Source organism: Channa argus, chromosome 19 (assembly GCF_033026475.1).
Source record: "Channa argus isolate prfri chromosome 19, Channa argus male v1.0, whole genome shotgun sequence".
Lineage (NCBI taxonomy): Eukaryota > Metazoa > Chordata > Actinopteri > Anabantiformes > Channidae > Channa > Channa argus.
In genome coordinates this window covers 20,582,641-20,605,521 of record NC_090215.1, presented here as the reverse complement: position 1 = coordinate 20,605,521, position 22,881 = coordinate 20,582,641, and the positions used below count along the sequence as shown (strand labels likewise).

Sequence of the window (22,881 nt, the reverse complement as noted above, 5' to 3'; positions counted from 1 at the left end):
CCTTTTGCTTTTTAAAACTTTTTAACTCAAGTTGACATCTATTCCTACTAATTTAATACCCACATCTGGGCCTATAGGAACCATTAACCAAATCCACAGGTTACAGAAAAGCTGAATACAAAGTGAAAGCAGACTGATTTACACCATGGATGAATCAATAACTATATTTTGGTCTATTTTATTCTATTCTAGTTGGAATGAAGGTTGGAGTGCTGTAGGTTTTACCAGTAAGATCAACTTCACATTTCCAGACATCAGTGTTTGTTTGGTCTTGAACTGTAATCGTCACGTCCTCTGCGTTTGTTGGCAGGCGGATGTCAAATGTTTGGTGGTAATTTGGTCCAAACTCCAAGTCAAACTCTGCTGTCTGAAAACCAGTAGTACAGTAATAGTAAGTGGATAAAATACATGGTGACCTAACAGCAGTTTTATGGACCATATCAGCATGTTACCGCATCTGAAAGACTGAACTGAAACACTCACCGTGGGCTGTATCATATCTGCCTTCGGACAGTGAACAGTGTAACTTTGATCTTTGATGAGTTTACATTTGGAAGGCAGCGAGATGTACTTAGAGCCTTGGTGTTTAGCGCTCACCTTAAACACATCAAAACATTTTAATTAGAGGATTTATGCTCAGCAGAGCCTGGCTTTTTTCTTTTTTACCTGAAATGTTTCCAATGTTCTTTTTGATTATTTAAATGTAAAACACAAACACACATATTTAACAGTCCTGTCCCAAACCCACAAAGAGCAAGATGACTAACCTTTCCCCCATTGTATAATACAAGAAGGTAACCTTACAGCCTCATCTCCACCTTCCACCTGTTGTTATATGTAACATTATAATTCAATGTTTGTTGAAAAATGCATCTTCAGAGTTGTATTTGATTTTACATGACTCCAACTAAGACTAGTCTTTTTTTTTGTTTGTTTGTTTGCTTGTTTGGTTATAAGACAAACCTGTCTATCACCTAAATACAGCCAAAAAAACACTGTCATTTCTTAGTCCACGCCCACCCACAAGCCAACACATGTACATTAATCCCCCACCATGACCCCATTGTTTTCTTTCTCTCAATACCTGAACCCTATGTTTACTCAGTTGTTGTCTATATTTGTTTAATCACCTGGGTTTTACCTTGCTTTCTAAATTCAGCACCTAGGGCTTGGATAGGTGACAATATCTCAGAGAAAGTGCTAAGATTAAACTAAAAGTGAAGCTATAACACTTTATATTTCAAACATTTACCTCTTCCAGAGGGATGTTCCTTGGCAGGAGAAACACATTGAGGTTTTTCTTCAGTTTTCTGGGGTTTTGTGGTCGGAGAAAAAGCAAAACTTGGCCTTTGATTGGTTTTGTGGTGTTTACAGATCTCCTTATTAAATTCCAGACCAAACCAAAGGCCGAAAGATGAGGGACTTTGACAACCACATGAGTGTCTGTGATCTCCAGCGGCTCAAGGATGCTCATCAGTTCATCAGAGATGTGGACGACAGACAGCAGACCATCAGACAGCAGAGCTGTTAAAACATTTCACAGCCAACATATTTATTTTAATATTAGCACTAATTTTATTCTTTATCAAGGACAATGTTAACTGAAAAATTAAACAGTTGCCCAAGTTGGGTAATTAATCGACACAAGTCAGTGTTTGTGGTTCGGAAGCTGTTCGAAAGTGCTTTTGCTGATGCAAATTAGACTCATTTTAATCTGTCAACCTGAGGCACAGAGGAGACTAGTGTGCTCGACTTTGAATTGAGGGAATTATGAAACTGTACGTATGAAGTATGAAACTGTTGACCATGATCCTCATCAGACCTGCTGTACGTCTGTTCAGATTGTGGCTGTAATAACCTCTTTAGCCTTTAGGGGGCACTAACAGCACTACGGAGTTTTGTCATTGCTCTGACAAAGACTCATTTTCTTACCATCCTTAGTTTCACAGTGTGGGAGGTGGAGCTCACAGACAGCATCCTCACTACACTTGATATTGAACAGCGGCCCTGCAGGGATTTTGCCAGCTAGTTGGAGGAGACTCTCATCCCATTGGACAGTGCTGTACAGCAGCTCCGCCTCCTGAGCCATAACGAACACCAGTCCAGTCAAAGTACAGTGGAACACACCTGGATGAGGGCACCTGAACCTTTAGGACACAAAATATTGGAATGATTTTAACAAGCCTGTATAACCCAAAGTTCACTCTGTTATAGTTTTGTATAAGCAGGCTGAGAAGGAAGCTTAGTGGTTTAGTTTATATATATTTTTTGATCACCTGTATGAGACTTGTGCAGATTCAATTTGCAGTTCAGGTGTGAAATTTGATGGAGGCTGGAATGAACCAAAAAAACACCATCTGTCAGAAAGAACAAACTAATATTCTGAAAACCCACTGTACAGAGTTCACACAGAAGTTCAGACATAAAAATCTGAAGCTGAAACAAATCAGTGATTATAAATATATAAAAAGTTTATTATGTTCATTTAAGGTGGTTTTATATATATATATATATATATATATATATATATTCCACTGCTTATGACTATTTTGAGCAAAAACAGCAGATAAGTTACATATTTGACATTTCTGACACTGAACAAACACTTTATAAAGACACTTTTATTGATTAATCAGTTTATTTATCCGTAATTAATACAGTTTCCCAATCTGACCACCCCAATAAAAAGTCTTTATCTGCCCTGGAGATAAAGTGACTGAAAGTTTATTTTGTATTGTTTTACTGTGAGACAACAGGTGCAATGACAAAACAGGTGGCAGGTAAGAACGTTGACACATGTCAGGTGAGTAGGAACAGGTAGTCCACAGACAAACAGCCTTCTAGGTGCAGATGTGGACGTGACAGTGAGGTGAGAGTTGTGCAGAATTAAATTCTTCTGACTATCAGACTACAATATTAAGTTTGTTCAGCAAGAGTTGTGGAGAGTGTAGGTTCTGAATAGAGGTCAAAAGAGGTGAGGAAAGCTCAGGTAAACCCTGCTCTTTTTATTTGGTTTCATCATAAAAACTGTGAAGCAGACGATTGGTTGTTTACCAGAGGAGCTGAGAAACTGCATCCAGGCAGGTATATAAGGAAAGATCTGCAGAAAACAAGGGAGAGTCCACACAGACAGGTAATGCAAACAAACAGCTAGAGGAGTAGTGAATATTGTGGCAGAGGGGAGAAGCTGGCACATACACTTGCAGAGCCTGACTAGTAACTCAGGCCACGTGGGTGCGATCACTTTCTTTCTTGTGGTAATCTCTTATTCTGGAAAACTGGTCATCCCAAAATGCACAATGTGGTTTTGTCACATCGTCACTTAACCAATATTTTAAACTTCATTCTGCTTTACTAAAACCTGTGACTTTTGTTCTCACACTGTGCAAATCAAGTGTCAAGTGAATTCACACTGGATATAAGCACTGAACCAGCAGTAAAGTATATTACACCATGATGACTGCAAAGTTCAGAGAGAGAAATAAGGTATCATGTGTGTATCCATCTGGGATATCTGTTCTATTTCTCACCTTCATCAGCTTTAGGTCATCCTCAGACTCATCCTGCGTTGTAATTTCTGTGACATCGGTGTCACCTAAAGGGAGAAAAGGATGCAGGAGACGTCAGAAATCACTCCAATCGTGCCTGCTACAAAGGATCTACAGCAAATCACACATTTTGAACACAGCATAGTCTATAATGTGGACACACTCACTGTGTTTTATCTTTATTCACAGCCACTAAGATCAAGATTTTATGTCTTACCTTTGTTTAAAAAACACTGGTCCTCAGAGTACAAATCCTTTTCAGCAGGAGGCTGCACACTCACTGAAAATGTTTAGAAAGAATGACTTTTTTTTTTACTGCAATTCACAAGAAACATGCAAACTACAAACTTTGTGCATTATGATCAACCTGCCCTAAAATCCTTAATGTGGAATGGGATGTATGTTTATTTGGTTGTATGAGAGGTTGGGGACAGTTTGGTAAAATAGCACCAAAGCGTAGATAGGCAAGTGTCTGTTGACACGAAACCTAATAAATTATTTTCAATCATCAGCAGGTCTTTGATGATGTTCAACTGTGTTGGGTGTAGACCTCATCCACTATATCTGAAAGGATCCTTCATAACTCTACATTTTATAGCATTACCTTTAAAAAATAATAATTCAAGATGTGGGAACACTGGACGGTTCTATCGATGCCATTGAAACAAATCTGGCCTGAAGGTTTTCAGATGTGAGAGCAGATGTTTTCTCAAAGCTAGAGCGAATGAAAAATCTGAATTTATTGACAATATTTTCATAACCAGGAGATACAGTTTCAGGACTCACATGTCTTTTCTCTGGAAGCTTTAATCACCCTGTTGCTGAATCTGTAGGAACAAACACAACCACAACAGTTACAAAGAGAATAATGATCAGAGATTCTTAGTTTTTTTTAATTAATCATAGCAATAATGAGCTCTGATAATCCATCTCACCAGACTGAGTATTAACTGATTCTGTATCAAGAAGCCTGATCATTGTGTTAGCCAGCTAACTGTGGCTTCAAGCTGAGCTGAAGGATGAAGGAAACACATGCACACAATACATCTTTACATTTCTAACTTTAATTTGAATGCTACTGATTGGTGTCGGTGTTTCCAAAGAGCTGATTGGCTGTTTCAAAGTTGGATTTGACACTTTAAATTCATCATTAGTCATGCAAACCGTGTGATCGACTAGTATGAAAAGAGTGATCATCTCATCTAACTGATGCCTGGTGGTTTACAGCAAAGAAATTAGCGATGTTGTGTGTGCATGTTTGCTACGAACCCTCTACTGACCTCAGAGTCTCCAGTCCACAATCAGGACTCTCCACAAGATCAGACAGTTCATCCACCACTGAATCCCTCACTGGCACATTTCCACTTAGGTCCAGCTCTCTCAGGTAGTGGCTGCTGTACTTCAAAGCTAAGGCCAGGGAGGAGCAGCTGGATGATGGCAAGCTGCAGGCATTCAATCTGTATAAAAAAGAAATCATGTAGATAAGAGGATTTGTTATCCAATCAGATACAGTATGTCCTAAGCCAAAAAGCGAAAAGAAAAAAAAAACATGTAGACACACAAAAAAGTGAAGAGGGGCCACAAACTCCACTGTATAATCAAATTGTCACAGCTTTCATAGTGCAGTTAAAAGATGGCAGACTACAAAGTTATTACAATACTTTTATTCATGTCCAAATGCTTTATTACTGAAAACACACTGAAATAACTGGTAAGCAGGAAACTTTATCAATGTGAAGGGGAGTCTTCTCTATACAGAAGGGCTCCCTTAAAGGGCTTTGAATGTCATGTGGAACATCTTTACAAGTGTAAGAAAAATTCAGTGAACTGACCTCAGAGTCTCCAGTCTACACTGTGGATGTCCCAGAAAATCACACAGCAGCTTCACGCCTGCATCATGCAGAATGTTATAGCTCAGGTCCAGTTGTCTCAGATGGGAGGGGTTGGACTTCAGAGCTGAGACCAGAGAATCACAGCTGATCTCTGACAAATTGCAGTGACTCAATCTGAATAAAGAATAAAACAGAGAGTCATTCTCAGCATTAGATCATCATGCATCATGCTTTGTTTCTTGTAAATTAGAAAATCAACTTTGACTTAGAATGATGTCCATTAGTGAAAGTCTACCTCAAGTCTTCCTGAGAAGTAATGTAGAGACTCTGACTCCTCTGAGACCACTAATAGCCAATTTTCTTACTATTTTGGCCAACTCTGTATCTGCGATGACACTGTTTTTCTCTCATTTGAACAGAACATAAAATAGAGAATTAATAATGGTGTCTGACCTCAGAGCCTCCAGTCTACAGTGTGGACTCTTCAGAAAACCACACAGCAGCTTCACTCCTAAATCATGCAGGTTGTTGTTACTCAGTTCCAGTTCTCTCAGATGGGAGGGGTTGGACTTCAGAGCTGAGCCCAGAGAATCACAGCTGATCTCTGACAAACTGCAGTTTCTAAATCTGAAAAAAGAGAGAGAAACATTATTATTATTCTTCAACCTCTCATAAGAGCGCACAATGGCAAATCAGGTGTTGCCTTAAGCAATCCTGATGCTACTAATCAGCACCCTCTCTCTAGAGCTCTGGCTTGTTCCCTGACAAATAGGTAAAATTCCACGTTCCTAGAACTATCTTATGAAGCCTGGGATCAGTACGCCTAGATTCCCAACCTTGTCTGCTCCCTGGCTTGCATTGCACCCGACCCTGACTCGGTCCCTGCTATGGTGGACCCATGGGATGGGACCCATGTTTTTTCTACAGGCCTTGGCCAACCAGGCCACATGGACAAAGGTCCAGGCACTAAATGCTCGCCAACTAGCTTCTGTCCTATGTCTTGCTCCAGAAGGTGGGCGGTTCTTGTTGGATCTCATCATTGCAAACAGCTGAGTGGTCGGAAATCTTGCCAATACATTTGATATCCATTTGGAGTAATATACATTTGCGTGCAAGTTTAGGTGTACAAAACATAGTTCCTTTTTGAAGCCATCATTGTTCCTTAATCTGATCAGAGCTAAGAATTTCACTTAGAACTGAGATGATTCAAATTTAGGCTTCAGCTAGAAACGTGAGCCAGCAGTGAAGCAAAGAAAGAGACACTGACTTCACACATGCTTTAGTACCTACTCTGATGGAGGACGGACCAAACTATTTACCATATGATGTAAAGCTGTTAATCATCTCCTGTTGCACTTGATAGTAGTTGTGGAATGTTTGGAGGATTTCTTTCCTTTTCTCTGCACCTTCCAATCCCACTCTGCTGCTCCTCTCTACATTTATTCCACTCAACTCAAACAGGATCAACTGTCTCTGCTTCTTGACACAGTTGGCAGTTGGATGCTTCTTCATTAGCTTCAGTCAACTATTTAGTGCTGTGTGTCCTGTTCTTAACCTGCTGATTCTTCTCTCCTCCTTCTATTTGCTCCAAGCTGATTCTATTTTGCTGCTTTATACAAGTGTCTTCAATTCTAAGTCTGACAATCAAATGTCATTTTCACATTTTTACATCGGATTTTTCTACTTTACAATCAGGGTTGACACTTTCAAAACTTACTTTCAACCACTGAACAGTTTGAATGTGATTTGACCTCAGAAACATGAAGCTGTCTCTAGTTTAGTGTCACCACAACTTTCACATCACACATTAATCTCAGCACACAACTAAAACATGAAGTCTGACCTCAGAGTCTCCAGTTTACAGTGTGGACTCTCCAGAAAACCACACAGCAGCTTCACTCCTGAATCCTTCAAGTTGTTTTCACTGAGGTCCACTTTTCTCAGATGGGAGGGGTTGGACTTCAGAGCTGAGACCAGAGAATCACAGCTGATCTCTGACAAACTGCACTCAGTCAATCTGAATAAAGAATCAAAGATGTAGATCAAATCATTAGTAATCAATCAGATATTTCCTAATCAAATACCTTTTATCCAAAATTATACTATTGTAAATGACTTTTTCATTCTGTTTTTGGGGTTTTATACATCTATTCTTGTCATCAGATGTTGTAATATTTCAAAACTACTACAACACACACTATAGGGAAATTCATAAGAACTGAAGGTTTTGTTGCAGTGAACATTTTTCATGGTGACTTACTTTAATTATCTAAAACTGAAGGAATAATTCATAGTTTGCAGCTAAAATATATATTAAAAAAAATACATCATTAGTGAACTGACCTCAGAGTCTCCAGTCTACAGTCTGGACTTTGCAGTGCAGCAAACAGCAGCTTCACCCCTGAGTCCTCCACGTTGTAGTTTTTACTCAGGTCCAGATCTCTCAGATGGAAGGGGTTGGACTTGAGAGATGAGGCCAAAAATTCACAGCTGATTTCTAATAACCAACAGCGAGACAACCTGTATACAGAAACAAAAACATTAAAAAACGGAATTGAAGAAATTAAATGTCCTATAACTTGTTCAGAACTGAATAAGGTTTAGTAATTAGAAGTAATTATGAACTGGAACCTTCATTTACAAATCTGACACTTCACCCCACAATCCACATATTATACACAGGTCATGCCAAACACATTTTTTTCCTTGATGCTTGTCAATGTGAAATAAAATCAATCAAAAATGAGGATAATTTTCTTCTAAGGTAAAATGCTGTTATTCAGTGTATAAAATGTAATTCAAAAGAAATTAATTGTGTACATATTATATAAAAATGTTTAGGGATAGAGATATTTTGATACTTTCACATCATATTAATCTCAGCACATAACTCAAAAATGGTGTCTGACCTCAGAGTCTCCAGTTTACAGTGTGGACTCTCCAGAAAACCACACAGCAGCTTCACTCCTGAATCCAGCAGCTTGTTCTCACTTAGGTCCAGTTCTCTCAGATGGGAGGGGTTGGACTTCAGAGCTGAGACCAGAGAATCACAGCCGATCTCTGACAAACTGCAGCTCCTCAATCTGAATAAAGAATAATATTTAGAATCCTATGAAAATACTCTGCACTTATATAGTACTTTTCTACATATTGGTAATCAAAGCGCTTTACACTGCTTCTCGTTTGCACTCACAATCACACACACACACCGATGGGGGAGCTGCTATGTAGAAACAACTGTGAAACAAGTGTGGGTTCAGTGTCTTGCTCAAGGACACTTTGATGTTTGACCAGAGGAGCCAGGGATCAAACCAACAACTGTGAGATTGGTGGACGACCGCTCTACCTCCGGCTCACAGTTGCCCCCTGCATATATGAAGCTGAAATATTATACAAACTACAAACAAAACACCTGCATTTGGAAATATAATCTCCCGTTTGTGCGTTTAAGTTGTGAAAATAGAAAATCTCCAACAGTATCAGTGAACTGACCTCAGAGTCTCCAGTTTACAGTGTGGACTCTCCAGAAAACCACACAGCAGCTTCACTCCTGAATTCTGCAGCTTATTGGAGCTCAGGTCCAGTTCTCTCAGATGGGAGGGGTTGGACTTCAGAGCTGAGACCAGAGAATCACAGCTAAGCTCTGTCAGATTGCAGGACATCAGTCTGAAAGAATAAAACACGTAGATAAAATCATTAATAATTCAATCAGATGTTGTTCTACTCCATCAGTTTCCCTCTAAAATTAGTAGATTATTATAAAGTTAGCAGTGTCTTTTACATTTTGTTATTGTGGATCATCATAAAGGAGAGCATCAACTAAAAGAGAATGTGACATTAAGGAATCTTTTTTTTTAAGGCAGACTGGGGCTTTTTTATAAAACAATGGCCCAGTCTGCTTTATAAACATGTTTATTTAGAGCATTTAAATAAAGATGCTCTAAATAAACATGTTTATATAGAGCATCTAAATAAAAATGCTCTCTTTATTTAGAGCCAAAAATCAGACCCTTTTTTGGCTCTGTTCTATTGAACAGAGGGGGGCAGTGTCAACAAATGCCAGCCTCCCTAAATGGCAGTGCTACTTCAACAAACAGTTCAGTGATCAGAATGTAGGTACAAACAACATTTTTAGGTGTTAAAGTTGAAGGTCTAGGTGCTTCTTACCTGACTTTACACAGATGCTCAAACCTTTCAGCCTGTTTTTACAACCTCAAACATTTTATAACTAAACTAAAAGTTGAAACATAAATGATTAAAACTGGATAATAATAAAATAAACTACAAGCGCTCATATCAATAACTGACCTTAGTGTCTTCAGTCTACAGTTTGGACTCTCCAGTCCAGTAGCCAGCAGCTTCACTCTTGAATCCTGGAGGTCATAGTTTTCACTTAGGTCCAATTCTTTCAGATGGGATGGGTTGGATTTCAGAGCCGAGGCCACGACTTCAAGGTGCGTGTCCGAAAGTCGACAACCAGTAAGTCTGTGTTTAGATAATATGTAATTTGGGATAAGGCGTTAAGACAATGGATAAAGTAGACTATTTAGGAGTCATAAGTTTACACAGTTACAGTTGGAACAGCTCTCTCTTTGCTAAGATCCCTGCTGCTGCCAGGATCAAACACATTAGTAAGAAAAAGAGGCAAATATTAGGTGAGATTTAATGAGTAAACATAACTTTCTAAAGAGAGGAAAGGAGCCAGGCAGGGATTTGCCGAAAAGTCTCCCAGTGAGTCTAGGAAAGAGGCAGGGGTCACAAATTTAAAAATGTGGGTAAACTGGAAAACTTGGAGTTGGATACAAGTTAGTCCATACAGGACGTGTCACTATCTGGCACAGCCGAGGGAAAACAGTGGTTTATGAGTGAAATGCAAACAGGTTTGTGTAGTTAAGTGGAGCAGCAATAATAATAACCACAGACAAACAGGTATGTTCAAAAAACAGAAACTGACATGGGGACACCTGGTGGCTGGAGGGGAGATGACAGGAGGGTGAGACAAAGACTAAGAACACAACTGAATTATAATGGACTTACTGAGCCTTTCTGCAGTTCCTCACAGCTGAAATCAGTCTCCGTCTCCCCTCTTTTGATGTGTTGTACCTCTCCACGTCCAACTCATCCAGAACCTCCTCTGACATCTGCAGCATGTAGGCCAGAGCTGAGCAGTGGATCTCAGAGAGTTTCTTCACTGATCTGTTCTCTGACTTCAGGAACTCTTGGATCTCCTGATGTACTGAGTGGTCCTTCATCTCCATCAGACAGTGAAACATGTTAATGCATCTGTCAGGTGATAATTTTAGCATGTCCATGTGTTTTAGGTTGTTGATAACTCTCTTAACGATTTCTGGACAGTTCTCTGTCTGACCCAGCAGACCTCCTAAGAGTTCATGGTTGTACTCAAGAGAGAGGCCATGTAGGAAACGGACAAACAGGTCCAAGTGACCATTTTTACTCCTCAGGGACTTGTCCATGATTCTCTTTAGGAAGACATCTAAAGCAAAGTCACTGTAATTTTTCCCCAAGAAGTCTACCAGTACCTTTTTTTTCCTGGTGGTGTAACAGTGGAAGAAGTAAACTGCAGCCAGAAACTCCTGGATGCTCAGATGAACAAAGCAGTAGACTGTTTTCTGGAAGATCACACTCTCTCTTTTGAAGATCTCTGTACAAACTCCTGAGTACACCAAGGCCTCTGTGACATCAAGACCACACTGCTCCAGGTCTTCTTGGTGGAACATGATGTTTCCTTTCTCCAGATGTTCAAATGCCAGCCTCCCAAGCTTCAGAAGAACTTCCCTGTCAGCCTCCATCAGCTCCTGTGGACTGGTCTCATGTCCCTCATCATACTTGTTCTTCTTCCTCTTGGTCTGAACCAGCAGGAAGTGTGAGTACATGTCAGTCAGGGTCTTGGGCAGCTCTCCTCTCTGCTCTGTGGTCAACATGTGCTCCAGAACTGTAGCAGTGATCCAGCAGAAGACTGGGATGTGACACATGATGTGGAGGCTCCTGGATGTCTTGATGTGGGAGATGATTCTGCTGGACAGGTCTTCATCACTGAACCTCCTCCTGAAGTACTCGTCCTTCTGGGCGTCAGCGAAGCCTCGTACTTCTGTTACCCTGTCCACACATGTAGGAGGGATCTGATTGGCTGCTGCAGGTCTGGAAGTTATCCAGACCAGAGCTGAGGGAAGCAGATTCCCCTTGATGAGGTTTGTCAACAGCACGTCGACTGATGACTTCTGTGTGACATCAGACACAACCTCACTGTTGTTGAAATCCAGGGAACGTCTGCTTTCATCCAGGCCGTCAAAGATGAACAAAAGTTTACAGACAGCCAGCTGCTCTGCTGTGACCTTCTGTAATGTTGGATGGAAAACATGGAGCAGCGTGAGAAGACTGTACTGCTCATCTTTGATCAAGTTCAGCTCCCTGAATGAGAGCAGAACCAGCACACTGACATCTTGGTTTTCCAAGCCCTCTGCCCAGTCCAGACTGAACTTCTGCACCGAGAAGGTTTTTCCAACACCAGCGACGCCGTTGGTCAGAACCACTCTGATGTGTCTCTGTTGGTCAGGTAAGGCTTTAAAGATGTCGTGGACCTTGATTGGAGTGTCATGGAGGGTCTTCATCTTGGAAGCTGTCTCAAGCTGCCTCACCTCATGTTGGGTATTAACCTCTTCACTCTGTCCCTCTGTGATGTAGAGCTCAGTGTAGATCCTGTTGAGGAGGGTTCCACTTCCTGTTTCATCACTTCCTTCAGTCACACATTCACATCTCCTCCTCAGACTGATCTTATGTTCATCTAAAAGCTCCTGCAGACCAACATCTGATAAAAGATCAGAAGCTATTTGAGACTGAAGAAACAGAATCTGTCAATTACAAACACAAAACCAGTCAATGTCTTACTTAGTGCAGTTCTCGTCTGAATGTCTGTCTTCAGTCCAGGTCTTGTTTTGGATCTTTCTCCACATTGGGGACAGGAGGAGTCTCCTGATGAACCAGACTGGTCCCAGTATGAGCTGATGCACTGTCTGCAGAACCAGTGTCCACAGCTGGAAGAGACTAGATCCTTTAGGACGTGCTGACACAAAGCACAGCTGGACAGCTGCTCCTCCACAGAAACATCACTTTTCCTTTTTTCTCTGTAAAAACATTTGTTTATAAGTAATATAATTTGTTGGTTGCTGATGAAAAACCTCCAGATGTGTCCAACACTGTGTAGAAGCTCAGATGGTCACAGAGAACAGTAAAAGTGCAGCTACTTTTCTGTTTGAGTTCAGCATCAGTCTGGAATCCAAAGGATTTTCTCCTGCTTCAGAAACACTAATGAACTGCTTTTCCTGTTTGACTGTCTTATTAAACCTTTAGTGATCTGACTGTAGTTTGTTATTATTACAAACTCAACACTTTCTGCAGCTCCTTCACAGTAAAAGCCTTCCATTAAAGAGAGCTGATTGTGTCTTTTACTCTTTTATAGTCACTGTGAGCAACTCAGCTTGGGTTAGTTAGGTCTGAACTGAGCTTAGAAGTTACAAACTGTGGTAGACCAGCAGTCTCAGACACACAGCAGGTAACAGTGGGGTCTCAGGTTCAAGTCCAGATGGTTCCTGTTTTGTTTTTTGTCTCTCTATGGTCAACTATCAAATAAAGGAATAAATGTAAAGACAGAGAAGTCCACAGAGAACTTTTCTATGAGAACTGTCCACAGATGTTTGTTCTTGACCTTTAGGAACAATATATGGTGGAGAGGATCTAAAATGAAAGGTTTACTTTCTAATGAGTCAGAGCTTTCAGATTGTGAACAGCTGAAAATCTTCACAGCGACTTCAACATCAGGAAAAAGACATTTGAAGATTTTCTTGTGTAAATTGTGACATGAAGAATCTCAGATGTTTTACTACAGAAACAGCATCAGTAGTTTGTGGATATACAACCCAGACTAAGCTCGATCTTTGAACCAGTATCTGCACTAATAGTTCTGCATTATGAGAATACCAGCATGAGTTTTAGATATTTTAGAAAATTTTATTTCCATGCTTAATCCATTTTTCATCCATCCTTTCCAATACACTGTATAGACAAATAGCTTGATTATGGAGACTCTGCTTTGTGAACTCTGCAGATGCTAACGTTCGAGGACCTTTGTGTTAAGATTACTTGTTGAAAAATTCACTGATATCTTTATATACATATCACATCAATTACTGATAAATATTCTGTTGAAAAATCAAAACTTAGATTAGATTACAGCTTTTCTATGTGACTGACATCATGAAAAGTTTCTATTTTAGTTAGTAAATACATGTTTATGGATATTTTAACATTAAAAACAAAAACCTGCATGACATTAGCAGAGGTAAGTGAAAATGGGTCATGTAAATATGTTTGTAGCAGCTGTCTCACTTTGTCCCAGAAGGTCCAGGTTCATCAGTGAAGTCTGGAGGATCATCGTTAGACAAGTCGCTCATCTTCTGGAGTTCAGTCACTCCGAGAGGTAAACCAGTAACACTGACTGTGAGCAAAGAACAAGAACTAGATGAAACATGTCTGTTCAGGACTCACACTCAACACTGAGGAAGTAACACACTTACACTTCCTTTACTTACCGTAAACGTGACCACTAGTTGCCAAACTCTGTCAAACCTTCATGTTTATGAAATTGGTTGTTGTCCCCAAAAGACCTAAAAGGCAATGAAAGACCTACTTAATACCCCACAAAGCACACATGCAAACACACACATGCACTCAAATCTTCAGTATCCTCTCTTCCTGATCTCTTTACATTGACATCATTAGATTCTATGTCCTCTGTCCTACCTAATCCCTATTGAGGGATTAACAGTCACCCTGTCTCAGTCCTCACTTTGCTCTGTCCTCTTTAAATGGAACCTGGACTGACCGGACACCTTCACTTTCTTCGAAATGTGAAAGAAATGTCCCCAGTCTGTCAATGTGCAGTTTAAATGAGCAGTCCACTAGGAAGAAGACATTATAACATAATATAGACATACAGTATTGGAAGAATACTGGGGGGATGTGGGGCAACTCCAAATCTGAACTACATAACCTCTGCTCCATGAGGAGAAGGAAAAGCTGATGGTGGACAACTTACAAAGGTGAGCTCCCACTTCCTGCTTCCTGTAAGCTGGCATCATCACTACGGTCTGACAGGAACAAGTCACAATCAGAGTCCAAATCTGACTCCTGTTGTCCTCACCTCACCGCAAAACTCTACTTTGTTTGTCGTTTTTCTTTCTTTTCAGTGAAAGTTTTTTCTCCTGTTCTCCTGTCTGCAGGAGAAAGCATGCTGTAGCTGTGTTTGTATTTTGTGCATGTGAGAATGGAAAAGTAGAAGAAACATAACCATTCATACCTAGAAAATGTCTAGATGTTCACATTTTTTTATATTTATATATGTTGTTTAATATAATCTGTTGTTGTACTGCTGCTTTAATGTAGTCTTTAGTGCATACATGTGGTTTTAACTTTGATAAAAGAAAAGCCTGGGTTTGATACCATGCTATACTTAACACTGAACACAAACTATCTGGTTAATGAAAACTGAAATGGTTTCATAATTTATCATTTGGTCTTTGAAATGACGACTCCGGTTATGTCTTCAAATATTCATAGGTTTTTTTCAGTAACAACAAAGGACAGGAAAATGTTGTTCTCTATGTCTATCAAATACTTATACTCATCTGAGCAATGACTGCAGAAACAAGGGAACTCCAGAGGCATCACAAACTTTCTCCTGTCATTGTAATGTTGTGCTCTCCAGGACTATCAAATGCAGTTAAGTATACCACAGCTCAGCAGAGCATCCAGGACACAAAGTGGGGTCCACACAACAAACAGGAAACAGAAGTGATGCAAAGTTACAAACCAGTGTGTTTCTATGCGGCTGTGATCAGGTCAAAGCAGAACTTGCGCATGTGAGTGGAGAAATGGCAGAAAGGTCACGGAAACCAGGCACAGAGGGAGGGAGGGATCTGAAACCCAGTTTGTGGTGATCACAGCTTTGACAACTGACCCTGAAAACAACATACAAAGCTGCAGCAGAAATGTGTCTCATCAGCTCAAATGTCTGTGTCTGTTTCACCCTGTACAGTACAATAAGAAACCAGTAACACACAGAACATCTGCAATTCTGTAGCTCAGGACGTCCTCTGAATGAGAAATGTCTGGTCCTGACTCCAAACAAACACTGAACAGGTTCACACACACACACACACACACACACACACACACACACACACACACACACACACACACACACACACACACACACACACACACACACACACACACACACAGAGCAGACTGTATGGGCATTCTACTTATATTTTCTTTTACAGTCCACAGGACCTAACTCACAAGTAAAATAATGTTGAATTAACACTCACCCTGTTTTCCTTCTTCTGGTCTGTCGTGTTTACTGCAAAGTCCATGGTTTCATTTTCAGTATTCCTGCGTTATCACAGTTGCTCCTCCCTTCTCCATTTTCTGAAAATCACATGATCCAAGTGTGTGTGTGTGTGTGTTTGTGCTTATGTACACACACTATGTTTTACTCAAATTGTGGGGACATGTCCTTTTTTTTTTTTAAATACTTGAATGTTAAGTAATGACTGGTTAAGGGTTTGGATGAGACCTGAGTTTAGTCAAATTCTGCTTATGTATAAGGTTTGGGGAAGATCAGGTAAGAAATAAATGCACAGTAAGTAAAGATAAGACCACAACAAGGGAAAAAGACAATATGCACTGGGACATATTTTTAAAATTCAGGTCCTTTTTTTTAATCCTGCCACAAAATTACACTGTGATAATTGGACTGATTCCAAAGCAGAAATGGAAAAGCAAACAAACCCCCTGTGCTCTCATGGATCTGTAGTAAACTATTTCACCAAGAAATGTTTCAGTGGACAGTTGACCGTCTTCACATTTAGAAGCGGAGACTTTTCATGTCGTCTTCTGATGAACGTAAAGACACGAGCGCGTAGATAAACTGGATGAGTCGTATCAGAGTTAAACATTTGCTGCTTTCCTGTCTTTATATATTCAGGACCTCAGTATGTTCAACTGTTGGACAAACGCGTCCACATGTTTGACTCTGTGTCCACTTTAATATTAGTAACTTCACCATAAGTTACTTTATTTTGATGCAGTTGTTGTGTGAGTGACTCTGAGTCCTGAACTATTTCATCAAGTTTTCTTTTGGAGGAAATTCCCTTTTTCTTCAAACTGTGCTGATGAGGTTTATTAGCAGAATCACATTAGTCATTCAAACAACATGGAACAGGAACTTTCTATATCCTGACAGGACAGAAACAGTCGCTGAGATCTGTTTCTGTTGCTCTGATATTTACAAAACCAACTCAACTCTTACTGTGAAATCTTTAAACACAGAAAGTCATCTGCTCTTTCTGATCCCAGCTTCTTTGATTTTTACTGATTTAACTTTGGAGCTTTTTAATCAACATGCTCCACTAAGGAAGACACGTGATCTAATGGGATTTGATGTGGTTTTCTTAAAACACAGGTTCAGGTCAAATTATTGGAGGACAGAAAGTGAAGCAGGCCTGACACCCTAAAAGACAAATGGACAGAAAAGTCAAAGAGACAGTTGTAGACTTTAAATGTGACAACTATTGTAATTGAACTGTGGGGAACTGATTCAGCCTCATTTTAACAAACACTTTATAAAGACTCATATTCCTCATAGCAATTTCACATATGATTTGATAGGACTTTGTTTTTGATGTTAGTATAGTTTTTAATGTCTGTTTACAGGCCTCATGCAATTAGGTGCTGTTCACTTGCTCCTCAACGCAAAAGTCTAATCAGCCGATCACAGGCCAGAAACTCAATCAATACTAAAGTTAGAAGTGAGCATCAAAGGAGGAAAGGTGATTTAAGTGACTGTGTATGTGGCCTGGTGGTTGGTGCTGGACACAGTATTTCAGAAACTGTTGACTCAGCAGGATTTTCACACACAACCGTCTCTAGTGTTCACAGAGAACAGTGTTCTTTGGATACTTCATCCAGTGAGCAGCAGTTCTCTGGGTGATAATGTCATGTTGATGTCAGAGGTCAGAGGAGAATGGCTGGACTGCTTCAAGATGACAGAAAGGGAGCAGTAAGTCAAATAACAACTAGTTCTAACTGAGGTGGACAGAAGAGCATCTGTGAACACACAACATGTCAGCTGTGACATTCAGATGAACAACTTGAAAGCAATGATCTATGTTTCCCTGCATCAACACTTCAGGCTGCGTGTGGTTTCATAGTGTGTGGGGGATTTTTTCTTTGTTTTTTTCTTTCTACTGAGCAACATATAAATGCCTCATCCTACCTGAGAGCGCCATGACGTCTTTTGAACAGCGAGAGACGTCGCATGCCTACCTTATTACCTCACCTTATTCTACCTTATCCCTGCACAACCTTTGCTGCCATCAATGAACTAAAATTCAATTGACAATGCAGGACAATCTTTGATTGATGAGAATGTTCTAATATTCACAGAACAATATGTGTCAACACCAAAACAAACACAATGAGGGCTGAATCATTTCATTACTTTGGGGTTTGGGGACTGTTTCCAGGGTAGTACATTGTTTTTTCACACCTCTGAGGAGTCAGTAGTGAACTGTAAATGACCTGTTAGCCAATCAGCTGTTCTAATCAGTCATCTGGCAAATGTTGTCATTTCAAATTTTACAATGTTAAATGATCAATAACAGTACACAGCAAAATGTTTGAACGACAGCAATAACAACCAACCTTTGCAAGTTTCATGCTGAAAAACTCATGTGTTTCTACTGAATATTTGTAGGGTTTAAGTCGATCTCCACTTGTACCACTTGTGTCTGACCTTCTTCTACTCAGGTGACCTCATGTTCTCATTCTGCATTGCTGATGCTGTATGTTATGATTCTTATCTAAACTAATAAGAACTCCTGCTTAATGTTCCAGCATCATGCATAAAGGTCATTTTAAATAGGGTTGGAATTTATTTTCTGAATGTCTATATTAAAGAAAAAACCTTCACCTTAACTTGTGTTCTCTTGTCTAAGGCTGCAGGCTGCTGTAGCCAAACCCAGCCGTCATCATCCAAAAGGCAGGAAACACTGGTGACAGGCCGACAGTTGATCACAGGGCTGAAATACACAGACGCACAGAGACGCACAAATATTCAATATTGTATATTTCTGACTAATATCAATGAGCTTTAAATATGAAGTCATTAACTCAAGCTCGGCTTTAGCTCTAGTGTGCTGAGCATCAATTCTACTACAACCTGCTATTGGGATTGTGGATTTAAATTGTTTGGAAAAAACTGTGCAGTTTTTTTTTCACTCGCTCATCACTGGACACACTAGACAGTCTTTGTAAAAAAAATCTTTAATAACAATGTAATAAACAGAATATCACCACCCATGAAACTTAATTGCATGCTTTCTACATGTATACATATCTATAGACAAAAACATATTTCAATAAAGAAAACAAAAATATATTCTCTTTGAATATTTTATCAGCTGTTTCTTCTATCAATTTATAAAAGATTTCATCTTTTAGTAGATCAGTACTTTTTTGCTTCGGGTTAGTAAACGTGACACTTATAATTCTGGGATCAGAAAAAGGGGCAGAACTATGTGTTGTTTCAGAGACAAATGACATTATTGAAGATGATAAAAGCCACAGGTCAATTCTAGATTGTAATGAACCATTTGTGTTGCTCCATGTAAATTCCTTTTAGTAGGGATGTAGAAAGCACCAGGTATCAGTAACATTTAGTTGTTCACATAAGTGTAATATCATCTTAAGTCTTGATTGACAGGATTTTCTTGCTGGTATTCAGTCTGTGTAATCATCAATTACGTCATTGAAAAAGAATTTTTATATTTCTCCTTTCTCCTTTTCAATTCCATAACTATATTAAGGATCATATTCTTTGCAAAAATATTATTATTGTGTCCATAAATATGACATAAACATGACAGATATTCATTTGAGGTTGAAGAATTTCTGTAGTCTATTAGAGTAGACTGAGTTTCTTCTTCAGACAATCAAAACTTTTTTTATGTTTAGCTGAGTTAGCATCTCAGCTGTCTGATTGGTTAAAGACAGTGTGAAAAGAACAGAGTTACAGGTTTGATTTTTTTTTTTTACTCATTAATCGAAGTGCTTTGGAAGCTGTTTGTCAGTGGCTGTGAGGTGAAAACACATGTATACATCACTCCACCTAACAGGTGTTTGAAGAAGAAGGGTGGAGCTATATGCTGTCCTACAACAGACTAGTTCTGAAATTAAAGGGAAGATCTATTTTATCTTCTGAGCTGTGGAAGGTTACAACGAGTTTAAACATGCAGCTTCCTGTTTTCACTCTTGCTGTAATGAGTCTGACTTCCATCTGGTCACAGAGGGGAAATCAAACACACGCCAACAACATTAAAAACCTCATTAGACACTGAACAACCGCTGCTCTTGTTCTCCCTATCTAATATCAGTTACAGAGATCATAGCTTGATCGACCCGACAGACGAGTCCAACGCTCTGTGTTGTAGCAACTTGGTGTTGGAAAGTTTCCAACTTTCCAACACCAACTCCGTTGGTCTGTAAACAGCCGATGCAGCCTCACAGTTGTACTGTTGTCAACAGATGAAAAACGACTCCAAGAAACCACAACGATGATATGAAAACTAAACAAATACCCTGTTCATTGTAGGAGCATCAATCAATCAATCAGGATCCATGCAGGGGTGGTGGGAAGAGAATCAAATGTTCACTGACTGTAATGTTGAGAGATTTGAGAGACAATAACAAAGGACAAAATCTGAACATCATCATCATTATGATGGAAAAACATTCAAACTTTTTTTCACATTGAGAAAATTAAATGTTGAACAAATGAAACATTTTCCAAGTTTGAACAAAGATTGAATTAAAAGCAAAGTGAGAATGGAAATGTTGAAAGTGGTGGAACTTTGTCAGTGTGAAGGTTTATTTCCAACAGAAAATGGTGACTGGTGGATGAAAACAGAGATAGATCCACATATAGATCCATGAGAGGAAACTTTGTGTTTTACAGACTTTCTACATGTGCTTTTTGTCTATATTTATGTTGGTGTATGTATTTCTAAAGGTCTGTACATGTAGATATACATACAGGAAGAATCAGCACACAGTGGGTTTTCTTTTTAACTTTTATTGATTTTACTTGAAATAATTCCTGATTCTGTTCAACACACAAACACAGTGAAGATTTTGGATCCAAATCTAAAAAAGCTGAAAATCCCAAATGTGTCAGGATGTGAAACAATGGAGGAAGCTCAGTGTGGTGTTAAGATGGGTACAGCTGGGTGATACAGACTGTTCCTATCTGCCTGGAGCTAATGCTCATTTATTAGGAATGTGTTCAAATCTATTTGTCAGGAAAAGAATCAAACGTGATTCAGTAGAAAAACAAAGAGACAGTTGTAACAATACAATTCAGTGGAATTCAGAGTTGATTGGATTCAGCTGATATTCAACTTTACTTTAGCTCCAGTTTGATAGGAATCAAGTACTTTCACCCAAGTACTATATGTAACTACAGTTTTGTTGTACTTTCCATTTCCCTCAACTAGAATCTAGAGATAAATATCGTACTTTTTCCTCTGCTACATTTATCTGACAGCTTTACTTTGCAGATGCAGATTCTCTGTCCAAAATAGAACCAGCTACTAAATCATGTGTTATTATGGATGATCTGCTGTCAGTACATAAAGTTCAAATCATCTCCAGCAACAGTGATGTTCACACATCAATACATCAATAATTATCATCCAATAATGCAACACAAACCATTTGGAAATAAACTATTGATCATCTGAACCTCAACAGTTCCTTGCTGTGTCAACCTGCTGCTTGACACAATCTGGACCTCAGTTCCAGAGTTAGCATCAATTATAGAAGTCCAATATTTTCACTATACAGGTGAACGTCCTCGTAAATGAAACAAAGTTAGCTTATAGCTTCACTTATTGCATTTGACTGGGTGGAGTTAGCTAATGTGCTCTGAACGTAGCTCCTCATACTAACACAATTAGCACAGTTAACACCGTCAGCATGTTTCCTCTGATTTAATTTATGATTATATGATTATGATTTTATTAACGACTCCTAGTTAATTAGGGAGTACAAGTGTCAATAACCGAGTTGGACGCAGGGGCCAACAGGTCTAAGTGACCAGGGACTTTAAGTGATAGTCACAAAGCAAGTGTATCAGGAGCTAACAAAATACACCCTCATCTTCAGAGAGACGTCTGTGTTGAAAACCGAGCAGGGACTTCCCATCAGAAACAAGGGAGGTAAAGGGGCTTGGAGCCCTGAGGGTCCAATTGTTGGGATTATGAAAACCCAAGTCTGGTGACTATTATTCGGCGTGAATTCTCTGTCTCTCTTTGCCATTTAAGTTTGTCATTTTCAAGACCAGGTCACAGGTCATTACAGGGCAGAGCAGTTCACAGAGAAGAGCCACTGTTCGTTTCAACAGGACAGGTCCAAAACTAGGATTAAGAGTTTTGGCATTGCCGTATTGGAAGTGTGGCAGCAAGTGCTCACACTATGAATAGCCCCTAGGAATTGAATGACGGTGAGAGAACGAGGAGAGCAAACACACAGCAGAGAAAGGAGAAAGGAGATTTTAATAATGTCAACATTTGGTGACAAAAGTATGAAATGTTTGAACATTTGGACTGAGGATTCTGGATTTCCTCAGGGAGGTTCATTTAGTAAGAAAGGAATTAAATTAGAAGAAAAATAGTTAAATCAAGAAAAGAAAGTGAAGGATAAAAAGAGAGAGTTACTGAAAGACACACAGATGTGTCACTTACATAATGTGAAAGATGTGATAAAAGAGAAAAACGAATTAAAGAACAGGGAAAGAAACCGAGTGGAAAAATAATAATAATAAAGTTATGTCAGCTGCACCACACAGAGCAGATGATGCTTCAGTAGAAAACACACCCCACCATCATATAGTCCCAGTGTGTCTTGACCATGAACGAGTGCAACAACAATCAGTCCCACAACAACAACAACTACCACCTGAATCCACTACATCTCCATCCTCGTCTTTGTCCCTTTCTGGATCCTCATCATCTGCCTCACTTGCGACCACCTCAGGATTAAAAGACAAGGAAGCAAACATGGAAAGATACAGGAGTTCTGACTGCAACTATGGTCAGAGTGACTGGCCAAGACGGTCCGTAATTGGTCTTCAGGCCAAGGACTGATGAAGATGTCTTCTTATGACTTCATATGATGAGAAGTCCTGGAGCAAAAAGATACTGTGGATGATGGAGAGGCAGAGGACGAGGACTTGGAGGTGGCTGATGTTCAGTAGCTGCAGATGGATGCCACATGTGAGCAAAGGGGACATTGGATAAAAGGCTGTCTCCTCTGGGATTGAGGAGAACATAGACCCATAGATTGTCCTGAGAAGTCATTACCAG

The 22,881-nt window shown here is 39.6% G+C and overlaps 1 protein-coding gene across 12 annotated transcripts in view; it reads right to left on the bottom strand.

Moving 5' to 3' along the window:
* Positions 1-22,881, bottom strand: part of LOC137104360 (protein NLRC3-like) — a 111,968-nt gene that overhangs the window by 2,294 nt on the left and 86,793 nt on the right. For 8 of the 12 annotated variants that reach the window (XM_067485388.1, XM_067485389.1, XM_067485390.1 and 5 more), the window contains 14 exons: positions 8,290-8,463; positions 7,724-7,900; positions 7,224-7,397; positions 5,834-6,007; positions 5,381-5,554; positions 4,829-5,005; positions 4,335-4,375; positions 3,766-3,828; positions 3,531-3,595; positions 2,277-2,332; positions 1,933-2,147; positions 1,253-1,524; positions 484-597; positions 226-367 (listed from right to left, as the gene is read on the bottom strand). In XM_067485388.1, the coding sequence (XP_067341489.1) occupies positions 226-367; positions 484-597; positions 1,253-1,524; positions 1,933-2,147; positions 2,277-2,332; positions 3,531-3,595; positions 3,766-3,828; positions 4,335-4,375; positions 4,829-5,005; positions 5,381-5,554; positions 5,834-6,007; positions 7,224-7,397; positions 7,724-7,900; positions 8,290-8,463 (2,018 nt within the window). The other 4 variants (XM_067485400.1, XM_067485397.1, XM_067485399.1 and 1 more) reach the window with 4 other exon arrangements.